Source organism: Mus caroli, chromosome 13, assembly GCF_900094665.2.
Source record: "Mus caroli chromosome 13, CAROLI_EIJ_v1.1, whole genome shotgun sequence".
NCBI lineage: Eukaryota > Metazoa > Chordata > Mammalia > Rodentia > Muridae > Mus > Mus caroli.
This window is the reverse complement of record NC_034582.1, coordinates 27,636,721-27,663,878: the sequence shown is the minus strand read 5'-3', so window position 1 is coordinate 27,663,878 and position 27,158 is coordinate 27,636,721. Positions and strand designations below refer to the sequence as shown.

Below are 27,158 nucleotides of genomic sequence, written 5' to 3'. Positions count from 1 at the left end.
GACTTTTTCCCTTACTGCTTTTAGTATTCTATCTTTATTTAGTGCATTTGTTGTTCTGATTATTATGTGTTGGGAGGAATTTCTTTTCTGGTCCATTCTGTAGGCTTCTTGTATGTTCATGGGCATCTCTTTCTTTAGGTTTGGGAAGTTTTCTTCTATAATTTTGTTGAAGATATTTGCTGGTCCTTTGAGGTGTATATCTTCATTCTCATCTACTCCTATTATCCGTAGGTTTGGTCTTCTCATTGTGTCCTGGATTTCCTGGATGTTTTGAGTTAGGATATTTTTTCTTTTTTAAAGTTAAAGAGTAGAAAACAGATGAATTTTGGAAATGTAGACATTTGACAGGGAGAAATGATGTTGTTATCTAGTTTATATATTTATATAGTCATAGCTACACACAGGGATTTACTAGAAAATACAGGATTGATTGGCCTTTGTGCTCAAGTCTAAAACTATCATAGAACAGATTCCCCTGCCCCTTTAAAAGCATGTCTTATAGGAAGGTACAGATGTCTTAGTTCTTGTCTGGTTTCATCAGCCCTTGGTCACAATGTTCTCTGAAATTCAGGGAAGCCATCTTGATTTTTCAGTCATATTAATAAAATAATTTTAAATCAGGAATGAATTGGACACACAGTTTAAGAGAAAAGAAGAGGACAGTTAAGCTCTAGATCTCAGCAGCCACCTGGAAGAGGAGGAACGTGAAGGAGCAGAAAAGAGAAAGTCATAGCTCTTTGCTAGGCTTGCATGGTTGCAGAGGAGTTCATCAAGCAGCCCCATGGTAGCAAGTAACTACATAGGTAGCTTCAGATGAACAATGAGAAAGCCTAAAGTACTAGAAAATATTTGAAAGAAAGAAATGAAAAAGAAAAATACGTAGGCTTAAGAGAGCTGCATTTCCACTGCTGTTTAAGAAGGTTTTCTGGGAAGGAGAAGTATATTATCTCACTGAGAGGAGAATTATTTCTCCCATCTTTTTAGTATGACTTTGTGTGAAACAGCCATTTGGGGGTGGTATTTTGGTCAGGTGACTGCAGACCCAGCTGGATTAACTCTTAAGGAAGGAGACAATGGTATATAATGTTCTAATCTTTGAAACAGAAGAGAATTTCATTTTTACATTCAGGGCTAGAGGTAGGTAGGTAGGTAGAAGGTAGGTAGGTAGGTGTATGTATTCATGTATGTATGTATATATGAATGTACATAGTTATGTATATATGTATGTATGTACACATATATATAGTTATCATCAGTGGCCTTGAAAACTATCAAAACAACAAGACCTAAGATCTTTGAGATTTGAATCCATTGGTTGTTAAATGTGGCCCTATGTTTGGAGATAATGTTTTCATGACTTCCACTTCATTGTATGCTTTCATGTGAGTCTTGGGAAACTGGACAGAAAAATTCTTTAAGAAATATTCTTGGGCTATTGAGAGTTGGCCCATCACTTTTCTGCCCATGATTTCATTGAATGTTAGTGAGGAAATACAGGGTATAGAGTCCTCAGGAAGTATGAGGTTTTTCTTTAGGGATGATCTGAAAATATATAGATTTACAAATGTAACTGGCCATCCAAGAAAATGAACCCACTACATACACACTTAACCATTTTTCTCCTCTAATATAGGATAATGATGCCCACCATATTTAAATAGTTATAAGAAGTAAAACAAAGAATTGGACCAAGAACATGTGGATAATGATAGAAATAGAGACAATTAATTCCAAGGAAGTGGGTAGAAAGCAAGGAAAGCTATTGAGGTAGAAACTCAAATAAGCTTGGACTCTGAGAGTGAGGCACCTTTTACTGAGTCACCTCCAGAATTTGCATATTTAGTATTTCATGTTCCTCACATGCAGCCCTGGATTAGGAAGGGTCTTCAGTCTATTTTGCGAGTGTAATTCTTTCACATGTTAATGTTTATGTTCCTTTTCTGTATTTTACTAGCCTGCCACACTAAGAGGAAATCCTTGAACCTAAAGGCTTGAATTTTAAATAGATATTTCAATGCAAATGACCAGAGAAAGAATGCTCTCTAGAGATTTCTGTAGTTAGAACTGTACAATAATGTTATCTTTTAATTACTGTCAAGCTCACAGTGTGTCAGGCTTGCTACTTGCTTTAGTTGTTTGATCACTCAGCAGGGCACTTTATAGTCCTCAACACAGCCAATGGCCCAAGTCTTCCAAGGCAGAAAACAAGCAAGCTCTCCAGGGTGTGGTTTCATGGTAGTGAGACACTACTCTATACTTCATGCCTCATAATTATTAAAGCAAGATAGTTTTATGAAATCACTCTACCCTGTCAGCCTGCTCAGATCACACTGGGAGTTTTCAAGGCATGTGATATTTTCTATTGTGTTTTAGGGGAAAGTGGAGTACTGTGTGTGAAATTTTCTTATATGCCACTTTTCTTTTTAACCTTTTCCTTTGAACGATAACCTTCTCATCCTCCTCCTCATCCTCTCCTCCTCCCCCTCCTCCTCCCCCTATTGAAAATGGATTTTTTTTCATTCACTACATTCTGATTTGGGTTTCCCCTCCCACTACTCTTCCCATCTGGATCCACAACCTTTCTTTTCTATTAAACAGACAAAAGCAAAGAGGCATCTAATGAGTAATAAAAAAATAGAATATGATAATACAATAACAAAAAAATTGGAATAGGACAAACAAAAAAGGCAAAAGAGCAAAAGACAAAGTACAAGAAAGTTATATAGGCAAGAGGCACATATTCACATACACAGGAGTCCCATAAAAACATAAATCTAGAAACCATACAGTGGGACATATGTGGATGTTCTTTGTCTCATAATGTGAGTCAGGGCCTTCTTTTTCTTTTTTTCCTTACAGGTCCTGTCCTGTACTACTTTTTCTTAACTCAGCAGAAATTGTAAGATGAGTGACTATATAATAGGTTACTATTTTTGTCCTTTATAGAATGTATTTCTGTATAATACTCAAAACACTCTATGTGGGGGTTAAATGATAGAAAAAGATAGCAGAAATTATTGAAGGTAGACCAATATAAAATAATGTGAAAAGACTTTTATTTAAGCAATATATATATATATATATATATGTATATATATATATATATATATATNTATATATATATATATATATATATATATATATATATATATATATATATATATATATATATATATGAAATAATAGAAAATTATTAAGTATTTGTGTTTAGGTTTTCATGTCATACATACAGTTCCTATTTTGTAATGTAGTTGTCAAGTCTGCTACTACAAGCAGAAATTTTCAACCTTACTTTTTTTGTTTTTACTCCTGAAAACAGTTGGCTTCATGGGTTCCATATTTCTGTATTTCTGCCCGGGCAACTGGGTAAATGGAGATATGCAGATAGCCTGCCTACGTCAGTGGTGATAGTTTGCTAGAGAAGTGCATCAAGAGGTTGCTAGCGTATATGTTCAGTGATAGCCATGTCACAAACTCTATGATAGAAGATGCAGTCTGTGAGGCTAGCAAGAGTTAAGAGTAGAAGACATCTTGATTTGTATCTAGAAACCAACAGAAGGTGAGGTTCTGCTGTGAGGGGTTAAATGTATCCCAAGGAAGCACCCTGTGATATTAGGGATCCAGTTCTGAAACCCTGAACTAAAAGTGCTGGCCAGTGAGTGGGGTTTCCCTGATTTTCCATGCTGTTGAACATTGTGCTTGGGAGTGGAGAAGACAAATGACCAGGTTTAAGCTGGATTGGCATGAGACCATGAGGTGAAATAGTCCTGATAGAGCAAGAACTGTGGCATACCATGCATGTAGGCTGTGGTTTTTTTTTTTTTTTAAATCTAGATTTCTGATGGAAAAGAAGCCAACAGAAACTAAAACTGTTAAACCAGCATTCATATGTCAAAATGCCAGGTGATTTAGGATGTAGCTCCAGTCTCTGTCTGTACCAGGACACATAAATTTGTCTCTGCTTTTTCCCTTACAGAGTTGAAATCATAAAGAGGCAGTTGTTTTATGACAAGTAAGTGGCCATTATAGACTGGCCCTGACAAAAATGTTCTTACCTCTAGCTTAGGCTGTACAGATGAATTCCCTGAATCCTAGAGGTACCTAATATCTTGCATGAGACCTTGTGTTGTGAGGTAATTTAAAACCTTATTAATCCTAGCCCCATTGAGTCAGGATTTGAGCTACTCCAGACACACTCTTTCTTAGAACTCAGCATCACAGTGTCTGAAAAAAGTTTCACTAAGAAAACTAATAGGGCAAACAAGATTTTAAGGAGAGTGTTCAAACTACTTAACACAGGAGTTTGCTGATAAGTACCCTTAAGTGCTTCTTAAGCACTAGAGAATGCTCACTTACTTATGAACTGGGGATTCATTACAAACCTCACTTATCCAGTTATGAACTGTATGGATTGATAATACATAACGTTTTATTAACTTAATTCTAGTTTCTGTGTTTTATAGACAGTTTCATCAGCTAATATCAAACATTAGCTCATATAATTTTTTCTCAAGAGCAGCATTAAATTTAGACACAAGAAACCCACTAAAAACTTGCCTGAGAGGAGGGACTGCTTGACCATTTGCTACTCTATCCTGCTGACTTTATTCCTATCTCTTCTCTGGCCACACAGTTTTAGGAAAGCCAGTGAGAGAAATATCCAAGAATTCTTTAAAGGTTTCTGGATAATTGTATCAGACATGTAGAATGGTATATCTTACAGTCCAGAAAGCTTTAGTAAATAGTAATTTAGGACTTACCGCTAGATGATAAAAATCTATATCAGGTCATCTGTGTCTGTTAGACAGCCTTGGCATATAACATCTGGGATTCTAAAGAAGGACATAAGACATGAAGTTTGAAAGTTTGTGTTTAGCAAACTACAAAAGTTAAAAATTGCTGAATTCTCAAATTCTGAGTTGATTTCAAGTATACCTGGGTGTATAGTTTTTGAGTAGGAATAATATACACTGGCCATTTCTCCCTTCCCCCCTTTCTCCACTTCCCTTTGTCTCTCCCCACATCAACATCTTTGTCTCCTTGTCTCTCACCTTCTTTTCTATGCTGGAGATTGTTCCCAGGCAGTGGGCATGCTAGTCTAGTGTTCTACACTAGGATAGAACCCCTTCCCTCCAGCATGTCATAACTTAACAAGTGGTGTAGGAGTCTAAATGCCAAAGCACAATACATGCTTTTATCTCCTCTGGAAGTTTAGCTCCTATAGGAAACTTTAAAAATCTTGAATTCAGTTTAAAATTTTCAGTATTTATGAGGGCATAATAATAAATAGCATTTGAGTACAATAACGCTTTGAAAAGTATTGATTGTCCTTGACCTTCACTTATCTTTCCAGTTGTCTTAGTTTTCCATTGCTATGATAAAATACTATGATCAAATGGAACTCGAGAGAGAAAGGCTTATTTGGCTTAGACATTTCAGGTCACATTCCATTATTGAGGAAGCCAAGGCAGGAACTTGGAGACAGGAACTGATTCAGAGGCCATGGAGGAATGCCGCTTACTAGCTTGTTTTATTCAGTCTGCTTTCTTATACAATCCAGGGCTACCTGACCATGGGTGACACTGCTCATAGGCTGGTTCCTCCCACATCAATCATCATTCAGCAAAATGTCCTACGGGCTTATCTGCATGCTAATCTGAGAGGCATTTTCTCAATTAAGGTTCCCTTTTCTCATATGACTCTAACGTGTATTAAGTTGGCCAAAAATGAACCAAAACACACATCACAAGTCAAATTAGGATCTGCAGTACCTTGTTAAATCCTGTTGTTCTCCATTCTGCCTATAAAGAAAATACTTTAAGCTAAGGAGCAGGAGTGCTCCTTGCTGCAGCTTCTTATTTCTAGAAGTCTTGCTTATCAAGTGTCTTTGGAATATGCTGCTTAATATTCTTTGGGGTGTCATTTACCTAACAAGTGCATTCTGAATTTCCTGTTTAATGACCAGAATGCTTACCTTGTCATTGAACTCTGAATGGTTTTGATCTGTTGACATTTTAAGGAAATTATTTTCTTTATGGCTTCCCAGTTTGCAAAATTGAATTTTATATAGTATCCCCTTACCTCAGAGGCATGTTAAGGGTGTTAACATGTCAGCTGTGGCTTAGTCATGCTTTATGCTTATAAGTGTCATTGGCATTCATTAATATCACTGTTCTTGAGTTATTCTAGACCCAGATACAGAATAAGCCTTCCCAGGTTAGACTGGTACTTTTTACTCTGAGGTTCCTCTATAAGCATGTTAACTTGGGGAACATTTAGTGTATTGTCATATACTCTTGTAGAAGATAGTTTCATGATTGGCCAGAGTTCTTCTACATGACCAAATAACGATTATGAGTTTAAATGTATTCCTGCCCTCCCCACTTACTTACTTTGGGTAGGTATAACATCCATTCCAGGAAATTTCAACTCTGCAAAATAACCAAGAACTTTCCTATATGCTGGTGAGAGCAATACATTTTCGGGCATTATTTCAAAGTATCAATTTGTGAAAAACAAAACACTGTATTGTGTTTGAGATCCATTTTAGGCATAGTTCTTTGAAAGAACTAGCTATCAAACACATGTTATGTTCAATTTTCTTTTTTAAGCATGGTGTTCATAATTTTTGTAAATAGTTAAAAAGCTTCTTATTGATTTGGGAATCAGGCTATTTATAAAGCTGCACAGCCAGGACCTTCTTCAAGTATTTGAAATTAGTAGGGGTTTGGGTTTTTAAACTAAGTTATTTTCAGGTGAAGGCATAAATAGTAGTAATATTGAATGAACTATCTATCTGGAGGTAAACTCCTTGTTTTCATGAGGTAGAAAGCTGTCTGAAGTACTTGCTTTAAACTGGTGATGGGAAACCACTTCAGGTTCACTATGGTAGAGCTAGATTTAGAAGTCTGAAAACCACAAAGTTGGTAAACTGTAGAGTGGGAACCTTCTTATTCTGCTGCTTTGAATGTGAAACCATGGAAACATGGAAACAGCAGTTTATCAAGTCATTTAATACAAAGCTATCCTATGGTTTAATAGTTGCACTCTTAGGTATCTATGAGAAAAAGTGGAAGTATAAACCCTTCCATGACCTTGAACAAAAATATTTAGCAATTAAAAGAAAGAAATGACCCAAATGTTCTTTAGCTGGTGTATGTTTAAACAAATGGGTTATGTATTGGTATATAATAGATTATTTTGTTGTCCTTAGAAATTGTAAGGACTCATGATTCACCCACTAATTATACTCCAGATTCAAATAGTATGTTAATGCAAAGAGTGTTTTATTCTGCAGAAGTCCAACACACTGGGGTCTCCCATTACCAAGGCAGAGAGACAACCAAGTGAGCTTGCAGACCTGATTTAAAGCACATCAGGGAATTCCAGGGTAGGTGAATCTATGTTAATCTGTTGGGTCCATCTTTATGGACATTCCATTCCCCTAGTCTCCTTAACTATCAATTTGAAGGTTGTCATGGGGTCAGCCTAGCCTTCTCTAAAGGAATGAAGTACTATTTTATGCAACAGTGCTAATAAAGCTTGAAATCACAAAAGGGCATATGCTATGTCCAGTATAGGTAGTAGAGGCAGAAAGTAGTCAAGTGGTTAGGATTGGCAGGGGGATGGGAGTTTATGGGGAATAACTGCTTATAGAAGCAGGGTTTCTTTGTGGGTTATAAAATGAAAGTAACTTAGGGCTATTGCGAAGTACTAGTAAGTGGATTATTATAGGTGCTTTAATGGGGCTTGAGGCCTGTCAGTCCTGAGGAGAGATGGGTACTGCTCATTATCTCAGTCCCTGGCATTTCCATTTCTGTCTTTGCATGTATCCCTGCAGCCAGTTTGAGGACAGAGTGATACAGCAACCATGGCTTATTAGAAGCAGTGCAAGAGCCTTCTGAGATGGCCACATGCACTGTTGGTAGCTAAAGAGTTAGCCCAGTCAGGAAGCAAAGCTGTCATCACAGTTCTTTTCCTGACTTTAGGCCTCTGGCATTACTGATATGGTTAGGTGTCATTTTTATTTGTTTTTTTTTCCTTTGTTTAACAGAGTCTTATCTCTTTTGAAGATCATTTTAGTGAGTGAAGCAAATTATATGTATACTGGAAAAAGAAATTATATATTTAAAAGGGTAGGCATTTTGTAACAGACAGCTATTTACAAAAATGTTAATGCACATTTTAACTTCAACCTTTTGTGTATATAAACAAAAAGCGCAGTTGTTTTTCCCTTCTTAATAATTTTGTTCTTTATTTTTTAGACAAATTCCAGACTGGCTTTGAACTTTATATTTCCAAGGAGACCCTGAGCTTCTGGTCCTTTTGCCTCTCCTTCAGAGTGCTGCGATTATAGGTGTGCACCACTATGCAAGTTTTATATAATGCTAGGGATCTACCCTACAGGTAGACAATATTCCAAATGAACTCTGTCCACAGCTGGTTTTGTCCTGTAATTCAAACTGTAGATCCTAACTGAGGACGTGAGCTTTCTGCTGCTTTTCCTAAGTGCTGTCTTCTGGGCTGTGTGTGGAACATCTTTTGTTGTTCCCCAAGCTGATAGATACTTGATACTTGAGCTGAAAACAGAGGGGTATCCAGCTAGAGGCTGCTCAGCATGCATTTCCTTCCCCTTTTGTCACCTTGCATCAGGCCCTGCTTGTGCAGGCCCTCATAGGGTTTGTTCAGCTCCTTGTTACCTGCTCCTTTCCTGTCTTGGAGACATCAAGGTATAGCTTACAGTGCCCCAGAGAATTGGTCTCCTCTTTCCTCTTTGTTCCTCTTTAACTCACTGTTCATGACTTGTATACAGCTATCTTGCCTTCCCTTCTGTAACTGGGACCTTGCTTGCTTGTCTCCTTTTCTTGTCATTTTTGATCTGCAGAATATCTACCCCATCCAAAAGTGAGGAAGTCAGAACCAGCCCTGAGTCTGTATAGTTATCAGACCTACCTCCTGCCTCCCCTGTTTTGGCCCACCTGCTTACTTTTGATTATTTTGGATGTTCGTCTTTTGGATGAAGCTTTAGGTAGAAATCTTTAAATACCATTATTCTTAAGTTCTGATTAATTTTCTAATTATCTTTATTCTGAATCTCTGGAAACTATTTTACTTTGTTTTCTTTTTTTTTTTTTTTTCTTTACAGTCCCCAAGTTCACATTGAACTGAGATCTTTGGAAGAACACAACACACTCTTAACCACTGAACATCTTTCCAGTTCATATTTTATTGTTTTCAATTATATGTATTTATGAGTGCCTTTGTTGGGAAATATTCACATGACTGCAGGTGTCTTCAGAGGCCAAAACAGGTGGCAGATTTTCTGGAACTCGAGTTATAGGTAGTTGGAAGCCACCCAGTTTGGGTGTTGGAATCTGAATTTGGGTTCTTTAGAAGAGCAGAACTACTCTCAACTGAGCTGAGCCATCTCTGCAGCCTGAGATTATTCTTTTCAAAACATTTGATAATGCTAGTATATGAATAGTGGTCTGACTAAAGGGAAAGAAATGGGGTTTCCTAATGTATCCTTTAGGTCTGTGCATATATGAGAAGATAAGAGGCTACAAATGAGCCATTGATTTCTTAGATATTTTCTCCCACTTTTAGCTTAAGACTGAACATAATAGAAAACCACACGTATTATATACAAGATTTTGACTCCTTTGTTGTTATAGTTTAATCTGAAAGAAAAGAAATCACTAATTATATACATTAGAATTCTAAATTCTTTGGTTTTTGCTGCTTCATTTATATATATTTGGAAGAATTAACCTTAAATGTACTGCCATGTTTGGGATTGCTCTATCTTGCTTCCTTGTTTGGTCTACCCAAGTCATTCTAAACAACATTCCCTGTGCTTGAATGTCCACACGGGTATACATTGTAAACTTCATGGTTACAATTCTTCACTGGTGCTCCCACAGATTATTTTGATCTCAGATCTTTTTTTTTCCTCTAAAAAATAATAATAATGTTTGTTTTAGTGTCGTGTTTACCACAAAGAGCTTTCTTTATCTTTTACTTAATCAATAAGCATTTTTCTGTATATTTAACCTTTTCCCCTGCTTAAGAGGCTTTGGGGATATGCTGAGGCCTGAGCAGAGCATGCTGTTGCTGTGCGACAGATCTCAGCTTCAGGGCAAACTTAGCCTTGCCAGACAGGAGTACACAGGGAGCCACTAGGTCTGTATGCACTGTGTCATGGTTCAACACAGAGCTTGGCCTACACTCAATAAGGGAGAAAGCTCTTAAATCTTTCTGTTGTCTCAGAGTTAGTTATTGATGTTTACAGCCATAGCCTTGGCATGACAAGAATCATCATGGTATGCTCTTTCTGCTGTTTTAGTGGTGATAGTACTGAGAATTTGAGAAATACAAACATAAAAAGATGTTAATATTATGACCTTCAAATATCTGGAAAATCAATTCAATTCCTCAGCGAGGACTTTTCCTATTGAAATAAGTCTTCTTAGTTCCTGGAGAGCTTAAGTAGCTGACTATATAGTGAAGGTCAGGTCTGGGAGACAAAGAGGGACCCCTGAGCTTGGTGAGTAGCCATTACCCACTGCGTCTACCCGAACCTCTTTTTTTGCTGTTAAAGCCAGTGGCTTTGCTCTCTGTCTCCCATTCTTCCTGTCCGGTTCTGTGTGAAAAACTCCGGGAGAAGAGATACCACACTGTTTTAGGGCACACAGAGTGTGTCTTCTAGGTTCTTACCTGTTTACAATGATTTCCTTTCACTTTGATTTAAAGATAAAGTATGAGTGTAGAAACACAAAGCCTTTATTCTTTGGGGATCTCTGCCCCCGTCTTTAATCCAGAGGAATCTTGGGTCTCTATTTTTCTCTGTATGCTGACCCCTCAACAGCCTGTGCATTCTGTGTTGGAGCTTGCACAGCCTTTTACCCACTGCCTTCACTCTGCCTCACACTCCATAAACCCCACAGGTTCTGTAGCTCCGGAGTCCTAGCTATCCAGCTCCATCTACTTCTTTTCCTCTTTAGTTACAAAGTTACACTGTAGTGTAACTAATTGAATTTCCATAAGCTCCCATATGCCCTTAGACTTATACCATGCAAATTCATGTAAAGTAAAGGTTCCTAAACTTTTCCTATCTTTAGTCCCAGGAATACTAATATAAAAAAAATCAGAACTTAGTCCTCTCTACTCACAATATGACTGACTATCTGACTAGTCACTGACCTTGTAAGTTCCCCTTAGTTAACTCTGAGCTCCCTAGGCTGCTGCTGTGGCCAATCCTTTCAGCTTTGTTCTTCTCAAGGGGAGGATGTGAGGCTCTACTTCAGAGCTTTCTTCTGTTGTGTGCTGTGTTTTGCCCCTGAATTATTATTTCTCTTGCATACTTCTTATATCTAATCTCACAGAAAACCTAGGCAGCCAGTTACCTATGTCTAGCTCATTTTAGGAAGTGTGTGTTGTAGAAAATGTTAATGGAAAGGATGCATTCTGGAGTGTGTAAATTGGCAGATTTTGTTGTTTGTTTTTTTTCCCTAAAGGTAATTCCAGCTTTACTACCTATCAAAGGTGAGCAAAGGCAAGCTTCTTACTTGCTTTAAGCTCTAGTTTTTACAGCTGTAGAATGGGTACAATAGTAGTCCTGAAGTGGTAGAATGTTTGTGAAGCATGTGGCCCGGTGCCCAGCCCGCTGCCGAGTACTCACAGTGACTCTGGCTTCTACTACAACTGTGATTTCTGGATTTCACACAGTTGTATTATTATGTTTAATTTCTTTAAATAGTGCATTTTCACTTCCCTCTCAAGGATAACCTTAAATTCCTTGCCCTATTTTCTTGCCTTATTTTTCTAGATGCTGCACATTATTGCCAATTTTACTATGAGTTCTTATCTTTGTAGTGGTCATTTTCTTCTCACTGTATGGCTGAATGGTGGAAAGTGTGTAAGCACTGGAGAATGTATCTCTAGAGGACCACGATTTCTGCTTTCTGCCTCTAGATGTGCCTTGATGCTTAGAATAATGTCATGACATTGAGAGTGAATACTGCAGAAGTGATACAAGGCAACCACAATCAAAATGATGTATTAAGTAAATCTCTATCCCCAAACTTGAATCTTGCTTCTAGTTTTGTTTATTTCCCCAGTCATTGTTACTAATTTAATGGTCTATATAGTGGTCACAGACAGTTGTACAAAGCTATAAGGAGCAGGCCCAAATTAATATCCAAACATGTTTTTAGCTTTAAGAATAAGGGAGGAGGCAGTTTAAGAATGTGAATACACAAGACAGCCACTCTTCAAAGGAGTTACCCCAGCACTGTTCTTATCTCACAGTGGAACATTATAGCAAAGCACCCATTAGTGTCCAGACAGCTTTGCTGTGTAGAGCTGTGCCTGTGCTCTCTTTGGTGGCATGGCCTGCTTAGTGCTCTGCTCACACAGGAAGGTCTGGCAGTGTCAGAAGCTCTGCTGGTGCTTAGCAGTTGAGGGGCACAGAAGAGACTTTAAAATTCACAGAAAAAAATAAAGTAAGTGGTTGAAAATATATAAGATAAATTCTGCATCTTTGTTAATGGCAAGCTAGAAGTTTCTTCAGTTTGTCTTTGCTAAATATGACTCTCTCCCCCCCTCTCTGTGTGTGTGTGTGTGTGTGTGTGTGTGTGAGTGTGTCTGCATGCTCGCATACCATGCACATTGTATACTTGTCAGACTGCAGTGCAACTTGCCTGGATAGTTAATATTGGAAAAGAAGAAACCAAGAGTATCTTATACTAGGGAAACAGGGTTGTAAACTCTGACTTGACCTTTGTAAACTCCCAGGGAAGGTCATTTTCTCAGTCATGAGGAATGGTCACAGATTGCTTGTGCTTTAAGATCTCAACTCATTGTAATAAATCTTGAAGGAAAACAGGGTTCTTATTAGTAAAAGAAATGTTGGAACTTGAAATTCTAGGCAATTGCTCATTTTCTAGGATCATTTTTCATGCTGTCATAAATATGCCACTGTACCAGGCAGATCACCATGAAGTCCTGGAAGAACAAAGTGATTCCATTTAGAATGTGGAAATGTGCCCATTTCTCAAATGCCAAGAGAGCACTTGAAACCAGGTGCAAATTCTAACTTGCCTAACCTTCTTCACAGCAGGTTTCAAGACTGCTAAGTTTCTGCTGCCTTTCTCAAAAACCCCAAGTTGGGTGGCCTGTCTCTCTTTGAGGACCAATCACGCTTTCTCTCTGTGTTCCCTCCTCAACAAACTTGTAAGTTTTGGGTTGTGTACCTGCTGCACAGGAAGCTATGGGTCAGAGAGGACAGGAGTCTTTGACATCTTTTCTTGTCGCAAGGCTACTGGGTCTATTTTGTAGAGTCATGTACCTTGTTGACCATACATTTTGTTTCTAATAATTGTTTTGATTCCTTGAGAAATGTGTTCTCCCCTGCCCCATTTTGTCCTGTTTTAAAGCATTTTTTTTTCCTAGTCAGTCATGGAGCATTTCTTCACCTGGAAGGCCGAGGTTGGCAGATCTCCGTGAGATTTAGACCAGCTGATCTACATAGCAAGTCTAACTTTAAAGTCATTTACCAGACTACTGTCTTATTTTTTATCTCTTCTAGATCAATTGTTAATTATAGATCTTCCTAATAATGGTTCTTTACATTGATACTCACTTTTTAAGACTAGTGTGCTGGGAACAAGAATGAAGTTTTGGTTTAGAATGTCATCAGCAAAAAGAAAAGAAAATCAAATTATGAGTCTGCATCCAACAGCATCCCTACCTCCATTTCATTCCACCTATATTGTCACTGGCTCTGAAGATTTTAATGCTGAACTTAGCCTCTAGGAAAGTCTGGGCCAACACCCACTTTGTCCAAGACTGCCTGGGCAGTATCACTAGACTCCCTTTTCACCAATAAGTAAATAAATCAAAGCACTCGCAGCTACTCTTCCTTTGTGCAATGGAAGGAAGGTCTGCTTCAGCCCTGATGGCAGCATCACTCCTGGCACTTTGAGCCTTGATATTCTGCTACCTGCCTTGTCTAACCACTGTCCAGATTCCGGCATGTTTATAGCTTTATATTTCCCTAGCTTCTGCTATTTGTGGGCAGGCCTACACACCCATTTCCTTTAACTTTCTCCATTTAAATGTCATCACTGCTGTGCTTATAATGGTAGTGTTGGGGAGTTATGGCCATATATTTCTTGTGTTGACTTCAGTTTCTTAAAATGAGGTGTTTGAACTTTATATGGAAGCCCTGAGGGACCCAGACATTTTTTAGAAAAGTGGGATTCAGTGAGATTTTAGAATTTAGAATCCCGTTTCAAGTATTAGGGGTGATGGATTATTGAAAGGCCAAGCAGATGTCAGACAACTTTCTGCTATTGGGAAAGTGGGCAGTGAGTTATAAACAATGTGGAATGGGTGAATGGGTGCAGGATATTAATGTCTTAGGAGCAGCTACAGAAGCCTGAGCAATCTGTGGTGATGACTGAAGATACTCTCTAGACCCTCAGGGTAGGGGTCTTGCTCTTTTTGCTTCAGTTACTGGTCATTTTGCATATCAAAGGTTAATTGACTGTATCTCTCACAATCCTCAAATAAACATTGGCTAGAAACTTTCCTGGTATTTTCAATGGTATAGAAAAATTAGGGCTGGAGAAGACTTTACTAATTTGGAAAAGGGAAATTGGGGCTTAATAAGAATGACTATCTGTCAGGTAAGCCTTGGATTCAAGATTACGAAAATGAGAAGCAGAGCCCTAAAAGTTTAGTTACCAGAGATAAGCAACTTTTTAATTTTCTTTTCATTTTACATTCATCAGCCACACACACAAGCATCTTTTCCTATACTCAAAGTAGTTACTGCACAGCCAATGAGTTTTTTGCTCATAAGAAGTTCCAGTTACTAATGCTTTGTAGGACATTTTGTTGTTTTGTTTTCCATTGTCTTGTGAAACTTTAACTTAGTGACTATTTTCCTTTCTTCCTTTGCAATTATTTTTTCTTCTATTCCCTATTTGCCTACTATAATGTAAGTATAAAAAGCATTCTCTTCTACCCTCTTATCCCCAGGAGTCTGTTTGTATCACATCAGCTTGCAGATGTGAAGACTGTAGATATTGGCCAACCTTTGAGTTATAATCACAAACAATATGCAAAAGAATGTAAGACTTGTCTTGTTCAGTTTGACCTGTTCTCCCATTAAATTTAAAGTCTGGGTTACTTATCAGTTCCCGTGTAGGGGCACAACAAAAAACAGAACAATTCAATTATAACATGGGGCTCAGTTTTCTAGTGATCACATAGGTCTATAATCTCAACATTTGGGAGCCTGAGGCAGATGGAGTTTCCTAGCCTCCTTAAAGACAGCCTAGACTATATATATAATAAACAGCAAGAGCACGAACATATATATATATATATATATATATATATATATATATATATATATATAATTTACCTTTTTTCCATCTTGGAACTGTAGAAAATTCCCTTCTTGTATCACTTTGTTGTTATAAAAAGATAGGATTTAATAAGCATTTATACAAAAGCATTAATAATCATATTATTAATAGTGTTTTTCTCTTCATGCTCAATTACCTTCTTGTGTGTTTACGTCATGTTTGTCACATCACTGTTGTGGAGACAATTCTTCATTAGAACTCAAAGCAAAACTCAGAAAGATAGAAGAGCAGAGGGAGCTGTATTTTCTGAATTACACTGTTGTTATGTAATCTTTCACCTAAGAAATTTTGCAGGCTGCATCTACAAACTAGGCATTGGGGTTGGTACCAGCAGATGAACACTATAGGAGACAACAACTTTGCCTATAACACGTATGTCTTTTTTTATATTCAACTGCTTTCAAATCAGAGTATCATTCAGCTAACTCACACTATCTTATTAATTCAGTATTTAATTAAACTGATTGTCTGCCATTGGTGTAGACATCAGGACCCAGTGAGTTGATATAGGAGCTTTATACTATTTTTTATTTTACAAAATTGTATTATACTCACTTCCTGCATCAGATTTCATAAATCATATGAGAGTAGCCATCTGTTTTCTTGAACATTTTCCTTCTGTCCTGATTACTCTTGGATCTCCAGATGACTTTCAAAGTGCAGCCTGCAAAGGGATCCTGTTTTCTCTTCTCTGTACACTGGTCCTCTTGGCAAGCCTCCTTGTCTCCTTGCCCTTTCAGTGTCAAATCAAAGCTTTGTGTCTTCAGAAAATATGTTATTTAGAATTCCCAGGTGAATTAAAAGAATGAACAAAGAAAAAAAAAAAAAGAAGAACATGACTGCTCCTGGATATGGTAGAGGAGAAAGTTTATTGTAGATAAAAGGGAGACAATAGTCAGAGCCAGAGACATCTGGGAGAATCCAGAGTGAGTGTGTCCCAGAGCTTGGCCATGTGAGGTGAGGAGAGATAGGGAGAGGTGATGGCAGGACAACCAGGAGACCAAGAGGCCAGAAGGGCAAGGGGTAAACCAAAAGTCGGGGTAACCAAGATGGATGGATTATATGGAGAAGGGTAGCTGAGGGAAGGGCAGCTCAGAACCTGGGTTGGAAAAGTTTAGGGTAGGTGGAAGGGTATGCCTTCCAGAAGGAGCAATAATACACTTAGATTTTTGTGGTTGGAATTCATGGTAGTGTTGAGAGTTTATGAGTATAAGTTGTTGTGCCAGTGGATGATGGTGGAGGTACAATCTACAGCTTGCTTTCTTTAAGGACCTTGTAAAATACTAAAACTCAATTTTCCCACTCAAGAGACAACAAGGTTCCTTCCTATAGACTCTAGAAATATGGTGAGGCACAGTTTTATTTTTACAATGTTTATTATGGTACAAAGTGAAAAATAGGAAAATGACTGTTATCATTAAACATGTTAATAGTTCATTTTTAAAAATCAAGGTAAGGATGCAGTCATGTCATGTGCTATGACATGGTATAGAACAAGCCCAGCACTGGACTTAGTCCCCACTGGAGCTTCAAAGCAAGTCATGCCATGGGTGATACTCACGACACTTGTAGCAATGGTCCCGTCACCTTCAGTGGCTCTCAGGAAGCACTCAAGCTATTGAGAAGTGTGGCATGCATTTTCAGTAGAAGGAAATTCTCAAGTTTTATATAGGACTTAGTGAAAATGAAAAAAAAAATCTTTCTATGTAGTTCTGGCCAGCATCAAGCTCTTGCCCCTCCTGCCATAGCCAACTGAGTATTGTGATTACAGGTATGTACTGCCACACCTGTCACACAAAATAGTGTTTTAGTGTAGTATTTGTTTTACATTAATTTAATTACAACAAATGATTTGAAGCCTAGTTATGTTTTGCTTGCAGAAGTAATTCAGGACAGATTTTAAGATTATTGGAGAGTAAAAGGTAGTATATACATATGAAACAAGCATTTACATTGACATAGGAAAGGACATATAATATTTTAGAAATGGAGACTACCAAACATCAGCCCATGGGTCCACTGATATTCCTTATGTTAGTAATAAGAGCCAACAGATTTGGAAAGTGGTCACAATGAGGTTGGCGTCCAGAGCAGGTGAACCCTCATAGAATGGACAAACTTTCCAGTGTAATAAAAGTACAGCCCCCTATGACCTTTGACTCTTGGTTCTACTTGTTAATGTGTTTATTAGCAAAAGTGTAAATTCATGAGAACAACATAGTTTATTGAACAGATAAGTTAATGTCTGCCGCAGGCAAAGCATCGGTTGAATGACAAACAGACGCACACAGGAGAGGTGGTGTGGAATCTGAATGTAATGTCAAATTGAGCATCAGACTTTTTATATAGAAGACAATAAGGAAGTTGGGTGACATACCCGCAAGGTACAAATGAGGTAACCAGATGCTTAATGACTCTTACACAGAACAGAGGAATGGAAACGCAAAGACTGGCAGGAACTGGGCAATAAAATAACTGAGACAAAGTCAGCCCTATCTAAGGTCAGCTATAGTCTTAGAAGCCAGGTGTGAGAACCTTTCACTCCTAGGNCAAGGGCTTTCACACCCAAGTCATGGTTCTAACTAGGGAGTTCCGTTCTAGCTAACCATCTCATGAATAATGCAATACTCTAAAACCACAGCCNGATCTACTTCCTAAACCATTGTAAATTCCTGTATATGGGAGCGACTTGGCTTTTATTGATAGTGTAATACCAAAGGCTATTCTGAATGTCACTGTCTAGCTCAAGGACGTTCTAGGACTGTTGGAACACTGGCGGAAGGCTTTAGCTATGTCAGAATTTAATCTTAAAAGGCATTTATAATAGAGCACGTGGATCCATCCACTAGACTATCGCGGGAATGGAAAATTAATGTATGGGTTAGAGGGAACGCCAGACTCCAGGAGGAGAACTTCCTTGAAGCTCTTTGCCTCATGAGTGACTTTCAAGCCTTTTGGCTTAAGCTGACTCGACCAGAGTGCATGGCAAATGTCTCATTTACTAAGCACTGCACAATGTGGTGAATGGGACAGGTAGGCATAGGCATTGTAGGATACTGTCTCATACAGTTTTTGGAGCATCATGCACTGGAGGGGTTTTTGCCTTGTCTTGTATAATCCCCATGAAAACCCTTAATTGATGGACATCTTAATCCGCCTTTGTGTTTATAAAGGTTAACAAAGATTTCACTACTTTTTAACTGGTTGATTAACATATGAATGTGTTTCCAGCCTGTAAGTATAAATGTTTTAAAACAAAACTGAATATAGAAAATACATAAAGTTGTGTATGGATGCAGGCCTTGAGCTGGATGCTGGGAAAAGTCTGATGTAGGTTCACAGCACGACACAATAAGTTAGCCATGCTCAACTAATTCTGTCTTATGCTCAGCCACAGCCATGACTATCCCCACAGAGGCCCTTCTTAAGCTGCAGACACATAAAAAAAGTGTTCCAGAATAGCATGTACTTTTACATATGTAAACCAAGGACTCCTTGCTCCTGAGACGTAGCCACTGCTGAAACATACGTGGCCAGCGTGCTTGTCCTCCTACTCATTCTGTTTCCATCCCCCACCCCACACAGCATTGTTACCTCTAGAACAGCTTGTACCTCATATCCATTTCCTCATGTGCCTGTCTTTTCCAGGAGTTTTTCTTTGAATTTTTTTCAAGTCTTAGAGTGCATGGTTACACTTTGTAAGCCTCTCTCTCACCTCTGAGTCCTGCAGCATCCTTTTCCTGCCTTTTACTCATCTACATGCATGAAAGAACAAGCAGACACAGGAGGCAGGGTTCTGTTTTCCCACTCTGCATTTCTACAGCCAGACCTTATTCCCCACAGTCAGACCCATACCTGCTTGATTCTACCAGCCCTGGCAAAGATTATATGTGGCCCCAGCTATTAAGTAAAGGCTAGCTAGCCCTAATGACTCCTGCTAACTAGGAACTTCTAATTCAAGTTGGAAAGCAGTGTTTTATTGTTGCTGTCATTGATTCATAACTTGCTCTGGCAGAGGGACTGTAAACAGTGTACACTGTGACTGACTACTTGTGTGGTCTGAGGCATTTTCCACACAAGGCATTAGGAGAGTCTCTTGCAACTTTTGTTAGAGATAGCAGTTTTCTTATCTTTTGGCCTTGTTTTACTAAATTTAGTTCTTTCACAGAGAAATCACTTTCACTGAGAAGATGTGGAATCAGGAAATTTCAAGTAGTTCACTGAGATGTGTGTGTCCATATGTGCACTGTGGTATCCTCAGACGCTCTCCGCCTTATGTTTGATGGGAAGTTTCTCCATGATCCTGGAGCTCACTGATTCTGCTGGACTGCTGGCCAGCAGACCTGAAGAATCCCCTCTCTATACCTCTCTAGTGCCAGTATCACAGGACCACAGGACAAGCCGACTGCACCCAGAATGTTTATATGGGTGCTGGAGCTAGAACTCAGGTTTTTATGCTTGCACAGCAAACACCTTACCCATGGAGCCACTTCCCCATTGAGACTTTGAAAATGGAATTTGCTCCACATGTGGTTTGTTGTTGTTATGGTATATGATGGTTACATTTAGGGTCAAGTACTAAACTTAAGGCTTAAAAACTTCTTATTCATCCTAGTGAGTTTTCTTAGCACCCTTTATGTGACAAATACTCTTCTGTGTAGTAAGAACAAGACAAAGAAAAAGCAGCAGAGCTTCAAGGATGCTTGCAGGCTAGTTTGCTGAAGGAGGTCAAGGTTCCAGTGTAGTGATGCCCCCGAGGCAGAGTGCCCTGGGGTTGGTGGGGTGAATCTAGCTCTTCCAGGTGACCAGACGGAGAAAGGGATCTGGGAAGGCAAGAAAAGAGGACTGAGCAGAGAGCATAGATCATACTGACCCTGAAATACCTCTAGGTAAGTCAGAGGGAATCGTGCAAGGAAGCCATGGCTTATAAGGGCCTGAGGAGGCAAACAACACATGTGTCCATCTACAGTGCCAGATGCTATCTTTTGATTGAGGGACTTGAAAGAAGTTAGTCCTTGTTCATCATTTTTTTTTTTTACATCGTTCTTTCTTGCTTCCATTGAAACTTCTTCATATTGAACTTGCTTGATTTTCTTTTCTACTAGTTTTTGTGGCTTTATTTTTATATTTGTAAATTTGATATTTAATGTCATTAATTTACATACTCTCTTCAATACTAGGTACATATATGAGCTATTGTAGATAAGACACAAGTCTATCACAATGGAGCTTACATGTAAACATCTAGGTAATAAAAAAGCTAACAGATAAAAGATTTCAAGGAAGAAGAAATGATAAAGTGGATAAATATAGAAGGCATTAGTGTGACTTCCTTTAGGGAAGTTGCTCATTCTATAGGTTGCAACCCCCTTTTGGTGGTCATATATCACATACCCCAAATATAAGATATCTACATTATGATTCATAACAGTAGCAAAATTACAGTTATGAGTTAGCCATGAAATAATTTTCTTGTTGGGGGTTACCTCCATGAGGAACTGTATTCAAGTGTTGCAGCATTAGGATTTGAAAACTACTGTTTCAGAGGTACAAGAGTCCCCAATATTAGTGACAGGAAGGGGTGCAGTAAAGTGGGTGCCTCCATTCGTTGTAGCGATGGCAGAGGAAAGACTTTAAGAACAGACTAATCTTAGGGTTAGAGCAGTGGCCACAAAGGGCAACTGAGGAGAGAAGGGAGGGTAGAGGAGTGTCTGAGGCGAGTATGGAGAATCATCTAAAGTACTTGAGAACCAGTCTGTCAGTTTCCATCAAGGGATCATTGCGGGATAGGGTGAAGTTGTCAGAAGGCTTGTATCCCTGAGCTATGAAGGGAAGGAACAGATGGGTTAGTCCTAAGCTTTGTTTTACATAGATGCTGTTTATGTAGATGGAGGGATAAAGAGAAGGAGAGCTTTGTGAAGAATGTCTTGAATGGAGTTTAAATAAGGTAGTATTTGGCAGAAAAAAGCAAAGGAATTTGGGGACTTTCGAGTCATGTGTATAGTGATATGGAGACAGTAACTTGGCTTAGTCACATGCCTAGGATGTGGGGTAGAAGGAAAAATCCCACTCCTCTGCACATATGCATGCTAAGCTTGAAACTTGAATGTTCTAGGCCTGATAGAACAGCATCTCAGACTGATATGGTTGCTACCAGTAGAGCATGAAGAGATCTGGAGGAGCATGAGATCCAGAAGCAGGTGTTCTGGAGAGAGAGTTAGGACAGCTTTGGTAGACTCAGGATTTTCCCCAAGTATTTTCTTTCCAAAATTTAGAAGTAATATATTTACTTTAGAGTGAAGCTGAGCTTAAATTTTGATTGATAGGATTGAGCCCACATTCTGTGTCCCAAGCACAGGCAGCTCCCAGGCAGCCCTAGAGTCTCCAGTGGAATCTGTTTGCTGCACTGGAGTGTGCTGTAGGTGAAGCAGATTATGTGCACTTCTGACTGATAGTATGTTTTGGGGACTATGATCATTGGGACTTCCCATGGCTATTAAATGTAACTATAGTTTTAATTCAGATGTCAGAAAGCTATTTCTATAGTGGACCAGATAATACTTTCAGCTTTGTGAGGATTACATTCTTTAAAACAAATTCACTCAGCCCAGTGATTGTAGCATGAAAACAACTGTGGAAAACATGTAAGAAAGTGAATGTGGCTGTGTCCTATAAAACTGTATTCCATAGTGGGAAGCTGGCCAGGTTTGGCCCATGGACTGTAACTCTCCAGACCTCTGGTGTTTGCAAATCATACTTTTAACTTTTGAAAGTTGAAGCTATAAAGTACTGTTTTGACTGGTGTAGACATTTAATTTATTACTTTATGCTAAAAAGTACTTTTTAAATAATTATTTTTTTCTAAAACAATCTTATTCTATAAAATTTTGACTATCAAACATGCATTCTTTTTCATGGAGTTATATAACAATGGTGAAAAACTGTTTTTAAATTGCTGACAGGCAACCATCCTCCCCATCATCCCCTGCTGTCTCTGCTACTGTCAGCCTAACTGTGGTTGGTACTTTTCCATGGTCTGTCCTCTGAATGGAGGCCCATTGCTTATGTCAAGTAAAGCAGTTTCCTTCCTGTACTCCAAAGTCTGCAGGGACACTGGGTTCACTGAAAACAGCCCATGTGCGTGCTCTCTGTTACATTTACCATGCCACTCTGTGCTTGTTTTCCCTTTCTCTTTCAGATTAACTGTGTACCTATTCTCTCTGAGTTATGTGTTCATTCACCTACTTAGAATGATGTCTGCCCCACACTGAGGACCTATATAGCACTGCTGTTGTTTTAATAGAGTTGTTTACACCTCTGTCATGAGGCTTTTTCCGTGTATGTTCCTATCAACATAGAACTGAGGCTTTTCTGAAGAACAAAACCTTCTGTGTCCAGACCAGTCAGCTGATATATAATAGCCTTTTAAAATATGGGACTGAGACAATTGGATCTTCATCTGCAAATAATGAATTTTGACCCCGAATTATATACAAAATTAATTAAAATGATCATGGAAATAAATGAAAAGGACTAGTTTACAAACATGGAACACAGCACTTCCAGCTTCCCATTATGGAATCAATTTTGATAAGACACAGCCACATTCCCTGCTTACATGTCCAATGTTGTTCTCATGCCACAGTCACAGGACTAAATGAAGATAAGTATACATTCATTTTCTTAGTTTCTGCAAATTATTCCTAGCTATAACACAAAGCGTATATAACAAAGTAAACAGATACATTAGACATTTTTGCTCATAAGCTACTGTTTAAAATTATGAGAGGATAGTCCTCCTGATATGAAGAGATTTCAAGTTATGTATCTAGCAGAGGACTTACATCAGAATGTAGAGGAGGCCAGGTCAGCTCAGTGAGGAACTGAGGAAGAGCCCAGCTTAAAAAGGTGGTGGGTGAGTGGGAGAAGCACCCCCCTAGAGGCAGAGAGGGATGGGGTGAAGAACTTGGGAATGAGGGACTGGGAAGGGGACAACTTATGTAAATAATTATAAAATAATAAAGAACAGAGCAAATAAAAATGGGCAAAGAATTTAATATACGATGGTATTATGTGCATGAGAATATCCTCAATGTCCCAAAAAAATACACATCCAGACAGCAGTGAGAGAGCACTTTAAACCATAAGCATGACTATAACCAAAGACTGCAAGAATTGTTGGTTAGAATAAGGAGAGATCAGAACCCTTACCTATATGAGATTGTGAACGAGCAAGGCAACTTTGGAAAAATAGATCAGCCATTCTATGTAACATGAAACATGGTGTTAACCACATGCCCCAGCACCCATATACCTTGAAAACTATCTAAGAGCGATGACAACAGTAAGAGAAGGAAGCTAGTTTAGAAGCCCATATACTATGTGATTTCATTCTTAAGAAATGTTTACAGTAGGTAAATGTATAAAGGAAAAACATGACTAATCAGTGGCTGTGCAGGTGCAAGTGGGAGCTGGGGGCTGGGGAATAACTGCTGATAGCTGCAGTGTTTTGGGAGTGATAAAAATGTTCTGAAGTAAGATGGTAATGACGATTGCATAATGCTGTGAATTATGAAAACCATTAAATTGTAAACTTTAAACTGGCAAGTTTTATAGTATCTCTATAAACTATTTTATAGCTCATTTTATGTATCTCTATAAAGTATTATTTAAAAAGGATAAAATAGACTGGGCATGTTGGTGCATACTTATAACTTGGAGGCAGGGGCAGGTGGATTTCGGTGAATTTAGGGCTAGCCTGATCTACCTATAGTAATCCGGGTCAGCCAAGGCTGTTATGGAGACACCATCACAATAAAATAGAGTAAAACACTGGGAAATGACTTAGTTTGTAAGAGTACCTGCTGTGCAAGCAAGAGGATCTGCATTCAAATCTTCTGCACCTGCACAAAAGCTTGGTATGGCTGTAATGGGGAATAAGGATCAGCAGATTTGGAGAACTTGCTAGCCAGTTAGCCTAGCTTAAAATGTGAGTTTCAAGTGTACTCATCTCAGAAATAAGATGGATAACCTAGAGGAAGACAAATAGCATCCTACTTAGTCCTCTGCATGGTGTCTATACCCATACATGTGTTTATACAAAACACACACACAAACACACACACACACACACAGAGGAATAAAATGACCTCAAATTTACTTTTATGGCTTTTTACAAGATTGTGATGGAAATATACAAATTTTCTTTTTAATTTCATAGATAGCTCCTAATCTCTACATATGGCTGCAGATGATATAGTAGGTGGAGTCTTTTATGTGCAGTTGACCAACTTCTGACAGTGCTATCTACACATGGATAGAGCCATGACTTCTGTCCAGGGGATACTGAGTGGCCAGGAAATAATGAAAACCAATGGCCTTACCTTATTAAGAGGTTTTCCCACATGAAGATTGAGATAGTTCATACTAAAATAGATTTACCAGTTGTAAAGTTTTCAGCCTCATTGTTTTAAGATATTTAAAATAAGGTTCATTTACTTATCATGTGTAGAAGTTATTTAAGAAATAAGCCTAAAAATCATATGGTTCTGGGTAGTTTTTTTTGTCAACTTGACACAAACTACAGTTATCTGAGAAAAAGACCCTAAATTGAGAATATGCCTCAGCCAGATTGGTTATAGACAAGTCTGTAGTGCCATTTACTTGATTAATGATTAATGTAGGTGAGCCTAGCCCACTGTGGCCAGTACCAACCCTGGTCTATTGAACCTTGCTTCAATAGAAAGCAGGCTAAATAAGCCATGATTTGTAAACAGCTCTTCTCTGTGCCTTTGAGCTCTAGCCTCACTTCCCACTATGATGGACTGTGATTGGGGTGTATGCAGCAAATAAACTTGTCTTCCCAGATTGCTTTCAGTTATGGTCTGTATCACAGAAATAGACACCTACCCAAGAACATGCTTGTTTCTTTTAAAAGAAAATCATTTTGCAAAACTGGAATATGTTGAATTACATCTTAGTAATGTCATAGAAATCAGTTTATATACACATTAGCATTTTGCTGCATTCACTGTGCCATTTAATAAACTTACATTCTTTATAGATACTACAGTTATTGCTGCCCCTTTTAAAAAAAGTAAAACTGTCCTTTTAAAAGTTAACTGTTGTATATAGTCCATGTTCTTTGTCTTCAGTAAACAGGCATCTCTTGAGTTCATATAAACCATGTATTTTTCTAGACCTCCAAAAGTTTGGTTCAAAGTGAATTTTTAATTACTACCTTCTAAAGAACAAAGCATTGCCCCATCATGCAAAGCTTCCCAAGGATGCAGCTAGAATAAGGAGGAAATGCAGAGTGTTAAAGTGTTGTTAAAAGTGCTGAATGGATACTGATGTAGTCTTCTGATATTACACGTTAGAAGTAGACGATATCCACATTGGAAATTCTGTTAGGAAATAACACTTGCTGTTTTCTTACCAGCATAAAGCCACAGGTCGTGAAACTGCTGGGCTGATTACCTTGCTAGCATCTCTCACCGATAGCCTTTGATGCTACTCATCTCTGCCTCCTCTTCCCAGATCTCCTTTGACTTAGCTGAGTACACCGCAGATGTTGATGGCGTTGGCACTTTGCGGCTTCTGGATGCAATTAAAACTTGTGGCCTTATAAATTCTGTGAAGTTCTACCAGGCCTCAACAAGTGAACTTTATGGAAAAGTGCAGGAAATACCCCAGAAGGAGACCACACCTTTCTATCCGAGGTCACCCTATGGTAAGGACACATGTGCCCAGCTGTCTCTAATGTTCTCTGTAGGTGTGGGTATGTTTTTGCTGTCGTTCCTCACATGGGTCATAGCTGAAGTCTTTTGAGTCTGAGATTGACACTGAGACTAAAGTGATAAACAACGTATGGGTTATTATCATTGACTCCAGGTAAAATTACCACCTCACTCACCAGCCCTGGTCCTCCAACCTTTCTACATAGATCACTTTACATGGAAATTTAGCCCAAATATGACTTATTTCCTTAGCTGTTTAGAGATTATGCTGAAGCAATGAGATGTTTTATTTGTTTGTTTTGTAATTTTCCCCATGAAAATTTCTCTGAGCTCAAACCTAGCAGGAAAAAACAGACTTGTACATAATAACATTTTTAAACAGTTTGAATGTTAAGATAGCAAATATTTTCTTTCTCATCTAAAAGTGTGTGTGTGTGAGTGAGTTTGTGTGTGTGTGTGTATGTGTGTGTGTGTGTGTGTGTGTGTGAGAGAGAGAGAGAGAGAGAGAGAAATGAGAAATTTGAACTTGATAGATTTTACATAGTATAGTTGAATAAGTAAGATGGCAAAAGAATTAATTACGAATGTTACAAAGCAGGTAATTATATTTCTTAATAAGCATGATTAATTAGCACACAATGTTTGGTTTTTGCCTTGTGATTTGCTATTTTGATGGATTGATAATATTTTAATTTAAGGTGAATTATTATTATTGTTTAAGGTGAATGAAAATCGTGATCCTTTAGAGTAAACTTTATCTAAAAATCTGTATTCCAACAGGAGCAGCCAAACTCTATGCCTATTGGATCGTGGTAAATTTCCGTGAAGCTTATAATCTCTTTGCAGTGAATGGAATTCTCTTCAATCATGAGAGTCCCAGACGAGGTGAGTGAATACATTACTTCAAAGGAAATTTTTTTACTTTAGCAACAGAAAAGGTTGTATGTATATTCTGCTCGTGTTATATAGAATGAAAATATTT

The 27,158-nt window shown here is 38.4% G+C and overlaps 1 protein-coding gene across 1 annotated transcript in view; it reads left to right on the top strand.

Annotated features, from left to right (window-relative positions):
• Positions 1 to 27,158, top strand: part of Gmds (GDP-mannose 4,6-dehydratase) — a 515,369-nt gene that overhangs the window by 177,238 nt on the left and 310,973 nt on the right. The window contains exons 5-6 of the mRNA XM_021180416.2: positions 25,977 to 26,169; positions 26,957 to 27,061. Coding sequence (XP_021036075.1) covers positions 25,977 to 26,169; positions 26,957 to 27,061 — 298 coding nt within the window. The remainder of the gene's footprint in view (positions 1 to 25,976; positions 26,170 to 26,956; positions 27,062 to 27,158) is intronic.